General features: G+C 34.7%; 1 protein-coding gene across 1 annotated transcript; it reads right to left on the bottom strand.

Moving 5' to 3' along the window:
- Positions 1-4553: 4553 nt before the first annotated feature.
- On the bottom strand, positions 4554-6510 carry LOC131249941 (DNA topoisomerase 2-like). The gene is made up of 6 exons (XM_058250668.1): positions 6412-6510; positions 6248-6310; positions 5853-5927; positions 5283-5469; positions 4989-5053; positions 4554-4898 (listed from the first exon to the last, which is right to left on the bottom strand). The coding sequence occupies exons 4-6, from the start codon at positions 5422-5424 to the stop codon at positions 4785-4787; spliced, it is 321 nt and encodes a 106-aa protein (XP_058106651.1). The 5' UTR covers positions 5425-5469; positions 5853-5927; positions 6248-6310; positions 6412-6510; the 3' UTR covers positions 4554-4784.
- Between the last annotated feature and the right edge of the window lie 201 nt (positions 6511-6711).

Here is a 6711-nt window from a genome sequence, read left to right as displayed (position 1 = left end):
ACTAATATTTTTAATGACGAATAATAAAGGTGGGCTTTTTCAAATTTTAGCGACGGATGTTTTATTTTTGTGATAGATCTTATCCATTGGTAATTTGTGACGGACTTTATCCATCGTAGATTAAATGACAGACTTTATCCGTCGGAAAAAAAACGACCTTGAAAACAGCGATGGACCAAATTAGTTGTTTATTTGGTTTTATGACAGATCTTGTGCTTGGATAGTTCTTGAACATGTGTTTGTATTTTTACTACTTTATGAAAATGTTAGTATGCGTAAGGATGATATTTGGATGCTAATTTATAGACATGTTTATGTTATTCACTCTCTTATCTCATATTCTTCTCATATCTTCTTACTTAAATCATCTATTTGTTTTTCTTTCCATTGTCATATTGTGACAAAAAGGGGGAGAACGTGGTATGGATATATTTAATGTTATATGATGATTGTTGGGGAGGTGTGATTGTGGAATATATGGAAGTGTATTTTTTTTGGGATATGTATTTGATTAATACAGGTTCTACAAATCACCTCGCCTGGATTGAGGGGGAGTTGTTGTAGCATGACTGGTACATGATTCTTTAGTTAGTTTTGTCACAAATTTGACAAAGGGGGAGATTGTAAATGCTATCTTGTAAATCTAGCACCCGAAGTTGTCAAATTTTGTTGTGCGAAACTACTTACAATCTGTATCTTGTTTTGATGAGATGGATAGATCAACTTTATGCATTGTGAATCATCTTCGTCATCGCCAAACTTTTCTACGTATTCAAGTTGAAGAACATTGTTGAAGTTCAGGGATTACAAGTTCAAGTACAAGAATAAAAGTTCAAGGCTCAAGTTCAAGTTGAAAGCTCATTGTTATACTTTAATGAATCAAGGACTCAAGCCCTAGCTCAAGCTCAAGTTCAAGATTTGGAACACAAGCTTCATGTATTTCAAGTGAATGAGTTACTGAAGCGATCGATGTTTCATTGGTTCAAACTTACAAATAAAGTATGAATGACCCAGATTGACCATAGGTTAGGTCATATTCATTGCATATTTTATTTGGGTCATTACATAATTTTATATGTCATTTCCTCGACTAATCCTAGTCTTTGTTTGACTAGTCCAAGCATTAGATCGACCAGTCTAAGAAGTTTCTCGACCAATTCAAGATTTGCTGTAAATTTTTAAAATTTTTTATTGGACCCTCGACCAGTCAAATGAATAGTGTTCAACCAATCATGCAGTCCTTGACTCAAAGTCCAACAAGGTTTTTTGGTCCCACTCGACCAGTCGAGCAGGCCACTTGACCAGTCAAGCAAGCCACTCGATTAGTCGAGTAACTATCTTATCTTATCGTGCCGAAAATTTTGAAATGTAGTTGGTCCTTCAACTAGTCGAACCGACCCTTAGACCAGTCAAGTGAACAGTATTTTCACCTATAAATAGTGGACGAATCTCAGAGTTTTTCATTCATTCCAAGCATAATCAAGCCATCACTCTGAGAGATAAGTTCCTGCATTTCTTAAGCTATATTGTGTTCATTTTAGATTTTCTTAAATAGCTTTTTGTATTTGATTTTGTGATTTCCATTCAACTCTATTTCATTAAAGAAGGGAATTGTGATTTTACCCTCTTTGAGATTAAAATGAAATTAAGCTAGCCTAGGTTGATTTAATCTAAAAATCATTTAGACCTAGAACCCTTTCATTTGTGAGACTGGACATTGAACATCTTCGTATACATTGGATTGGTTCTACCGGGCTTCATCAGAAGGAGAATCTTCAGATAAGTACAATTTAATTTTGTGTATCTTTTGTGGTTTACAAGATTTAGCCAAGAAAATCTCATTTTTGGTTGTCTAAAATAAGCCAGAAAATCTTAGAGTGTGGGGTTTTTATAATTATGTAAGCCCATCTAAAAACACAATTGTGAAGGTTTTTAGGTGAACCTTGGAAAACCTTACTTGATAGTGAAAGCCAATATCCCTCGGGAGAGGATATTGGGAGTGGAGTAGTTGTGTGGCTGTTTTTCAAATAGTTGGTGTACACACACGAATCACTATAATTCTCGGTGTTTAGTGGATGCTAATGATGATGTATGTGTGGTGTTGAATGTTGTAATTTCCTTTTATGCACTTGTGGTGATTGTTGTAATAATTTAGATTATTTCCTTTGCCTCCTCTAAGTTTGAGTTTTTGATACTTACAAACGTTCTAAAAATCAGGTTGTCCTACCATAAACCTTGGTTTTTGGTGTAAGGTTGGTCTTCGAACTCAGTTTGTATTAACCTCTCAATACATGTGCTTTGAGGTTGCTTATAATTGTGATATCTATCTTTGTTTATCTTTGTAATTCTGCATTTATTTTTTAATTTGGCATAGTCCTATTCACTCCCCTCTAGGACTTTAAGCTCAGCCTTTTCAAACTAGCCAATGTATCCTCACATCAATCTAAATCGTTCAAAGAGTTCAAACCCTAACCCACTTCTAATAGATGGTCAAACCAATCAAAACCATCCAGTGGCGAACCGTATCATCTGGATTGTTGAATTAGAATCTACCATGTAGAGTGCCCATTTAGAAATCTAAACTATTCATTATCTAAACCATCTAAGTATACATCTAATGAATGGCATTTTAACTTCAGATCTTACTTACGTGCATATTATTTTAGATATGAGTATAGGTATTAGCATGAGAGGTGTTACGTAAGTTAGAACTTTTTAGCATTAAGTAATAAAATTAATATTTAATTAAGAGCTTTAAAATTTATTATTTTTTTCATAAATGAAAGACCATTAAATTTAGCTTTAAAATTTTTTTTTTAAAAAAGTAAAAAAACAAAAAAAAAAAAAAAACAAAACAAAACAAAACTCATTTGTAGTTAAGGTTAGCACTTGTTTGCTTCATGTATGAAGCACATGTATGAACATTTATGACATTAGCCCTATGAATAGGAGTTTAGCCATTAGCTTACTGCAGGAGTGTGGGTCTAGTAGAGTTTAAGTGTGGTCTCACCCTTAGAATCATAACAATAGGTGGTGTGTACATGGCGCATATGTGTAAGTCCAGACTCGATTTTAGACATTGTGCACATTGAGTGTATACATCGGGTTTGTAGTACATAAGGTTTGGCCCACCACTTTAAATAAGGTAGGTGATCTTATCTTAAAGTTCAAAATTTTCAGTTAATTATTATGTCATCCTAATCCAAATTTTAAAAGTAATATTGCTTAAATTAATTATTTATGTGATTGATTTTCTTATTTAAAATTTATTTAATTATCTACCGTAATTGTTGAAATTTTAAAATATACCTTAAAACAATTATTGAATTAAATCGGTTTGATTCATAGTTAAATTTTAATTTAACATTCAAAGTATATAAAAAATCAATCTTAATTAGTTTAGAATATAATATAACTTAATTAATAAATAATCAAAAGTAAATTTTATTTTAAAAAAATCTAATTTTAATTCTAAACTTTTATAAATTAATAATTTACATAAAATTTGTTATTAAAATAATCAAATTCATCAGCTTTAGAATTTATTTAATAAATTAGATTATAATTTGATTGATGTAAATTAATTTCATTAAAAGTTAAATTTAAATATAATTTTATTTATTATTTATTGTAAAAATACTTTATAAGGCTCATATCCTAGTCCGCACCGTTCCTTAGACTCCCACGACCCTCCTCATCGAATTTCGGCAACCCGCAACTTGTAATTGGCATTTGCATGCATTCCTAAGTTGCTCCCATAGATCTGAGTCAACTCGACCCAAGACTTGTACCTTAGTGACCGCGCCGTCGCTGCGGTTCCAACGCCACATCTTGCGCATCGATGCAATACTCAGCTTAAGAGTTGTGGGCCTACGTTTATTTTGAAGAAACAATGCATGTTGCGAATCCCGAGAGAATCTCTATCCAAACATCACATCAATTAATCAAGTACTAGCACTACCAGAAAATAGAGAAAAGGCTAGGGATAAAAATCGTAGCTAAAAGCCTATGGCTACGGTTAAGATCCGTAGCACGACCGTAGCCATAGGTCTAAAAGCTATGGCTACGGATACAATCCGTAGCCATAGAGTTAATGGATACGGATTAAATTCGTAGTCGTTGCTTCTGTAGTGTTAAAGTATTTACAGCTATGGATTATATCTATAGCTAAAAGTTGAGCAAGAACCGTAGCAATAGGCTTATATTAGCAACAGCTATGGTTTTCAGATATTAGGTTACAGTTAATATCCGTAGCTAATTAAACTATAGGTACGAGTTAAATCCATAGCAATATTGTCCATAGCCTAAAATTATATACAGCTACAGATTGTATTCGTAGCTAAAAGTAGAATGAGAACCGTAGCAAAAAGATATGTTTAGCAAGAGCTATGGTTTTCAACAAAGGGCTACAGTTAATAGCCGTAGCTAATGCCTATTGTTAATAAAAAATTTAATTTGTAATGGCAGCTCTTACCATTGTAGTACACCCTGATAACTCATATAAGCTAATATAGATAAATACTTCATGGCTAAATCATTCCTTCATTCAATCAAACACAATCATTCATTTCCATTCACAAAAGTACAATGCCAACATAATAGTTATATGTCTATTTAAAGCTCTCATTAACAGCAAGATCCAATGCCTTCTCGCAACCAAATAGCTTCTCAACAATTGCAAGCAAAAACTCCATGGATGCACATCTACTGGTTATCAATTTGCAATCAACTAACACCCTATTCTCAGCTTCGCTTTGATCCGAAAGCTTACTGCACATGGATGATCATATACCTGTTTGATCTGAAGGAGAATCAATGTTATACGCTGCCAGTCGTTCTTTCAGCTTGAGCACCTCATCATCTTCCTCTTCACTATCAACGGCAGTCGGCATTTTCTGCTGAAAGACCCAAACCAAAAAGGCAATGAGAAGTCCACAAAAATAGGGAGATACTTGGAAAATAAGAAGTTTCAGAATTTGCAAGCACACCTTTCTAGTAGGAGCCTTCTTCAGAGCTCCCCTGCCTTTGGGTTTTGCCCCCTCAGAAACATGTCCTATGGAGAGAAAAAGATAACATGCATTAAGATGAATGAAATCTTCAAGATGGGAAAAAAATGGTAACTGATAATCCACCCATTTTGGGTTTCAATTTCTGTGCTACCGATTGGCGTGTACGTTCGCCAATCGGGTTTCAATTTCTATGCTGCCGATTGGCGTGTACATCCAAACACTGGCTTACTAACAAAGATGGTTTTTTATTCATCAAAAAAGAATGATGCCTACCAGTTTCAGCTGTAGTACTAACCGATGCTACAGATTCAACAACAGTATCTGCTTCATTGTCTTTCTTGATGTTGTTCTTTCTTGGGTTCTTTCCAACTTGTCTAGAAGCCGTAGCGAGAGGCTTGCCTTCCTTGCCCTCCATCTATCCTGTCACCTCCTCCACCTGAGCTTCTTCCTTCTCATGCTTCTGCATCAATTGAAAATCAGACAAGAAAGACCCAAAAAAAAAAAATGGAAAGTCATGTCCTCAAAATTGGGATGAGATGACATCCATAAAAATCAGCCACATCTATTTTATGGCTGACGTCAACAGACGTTTAGCATACAATTGCTAATTGAATGAAGCAAATGGGATCCCTGAAGCCAACAAAATATTAATCAGCCCAGTCTTAAGGTACTCAGTTAACAAGAAGGATTTTAATCAAAACAAATATTGTTGCTATTGAAAGGCAACACACAATTTCAGATGATCCCAGTGAATTTGATTTCCATTTCAAGAAACAAGGATTGAATTGTAATGAAGTAGGATACACTGTTCATATCCATTAGACAAGGGAACAAATTCCTGACCTTGAGAAGTTGAGGAAAGAGAAGCAGGCACTCTTTCAGACATTTTTTAAGGAAACAATTGTGGTGTTGGATAACCTACCATGCATCACCCATGAGTAAAGTCTGTTCTTTTAGGGTGTGTTTGGATGTTCCACTTCCAGCAGTAGATGGGATGTACTTTACACAAATATGTATTGAGATATTCCTGTCTCACTCTATCGGTTCAGACCAGAAATTTTGGAAGAAGGAATCCAGCTTATAGTTTCTGTTTTCTGCACCAATGCCAACTCAAAGCGGGGAGCTTCAGCTGAAAGCTCCATACTAACCATTACTGGGAGTCACATCCAAACTAGCCCCCTACATATAGAAAATAAAGTACATTTAAGAAGAGGAAAGTAGGAGAATGATGAGAAAACCTCATCTATGCTCTTTGCAGTTAGAAGTCTATTGTGCATCACATGCCAATTGGGTTCAAGAACCTACGAATGGCATACAAGGAATTATTGCAATGAACAAAAGAACTTTGGTTCCAAAAAATGAAAATAAAACGATATGCCATTGAAAATAAGACAAAGCTTACCTCAAATGTCAAATAATGTAAAAGGCTATTAATAAATTTAAGCATGCTGCGGCAAAGCACTGATGAGCGGGAGATGGTTGTTCCCAATTTGTTAAAAGCATGAACCCCCTGTAAATATATCAGTAATTTAGAAAGCAATCAAAACCCACCAAAGAGACATTAGTACTTGTAAAGTGCAAATGACCCTCTGCGAGTGACAAACAGAAGTGCCTACACACGCAAGAGTAGCATATGCACAAGATCCGACAATTCATCAAGGGGGGGGCTTTTCTTTTCTTTCTTTCTTTTTCTTTTTTTTTC

This window comes from Magnolia sinica, chromosome 6 (assembly GCF_029962835.1).
Source record: "Magnolia sinica isolate HGM2019 chromosome 6, MsV1, whole genome shotgun sequence".
NCBI classification, from domain to species: domain Eukaryota; kingdom Viridiplantae; phylum Streptophyta; class Magnoliopsida; order Magnoliales; family Magnoliaceae; genus Magnolia; species Magnolia sinica.
The sequence above is the reverse complement of the archived record's forward strand: the minus strand, read 5'-3'. Positions and strand labels throughout refer to the sequence as shown.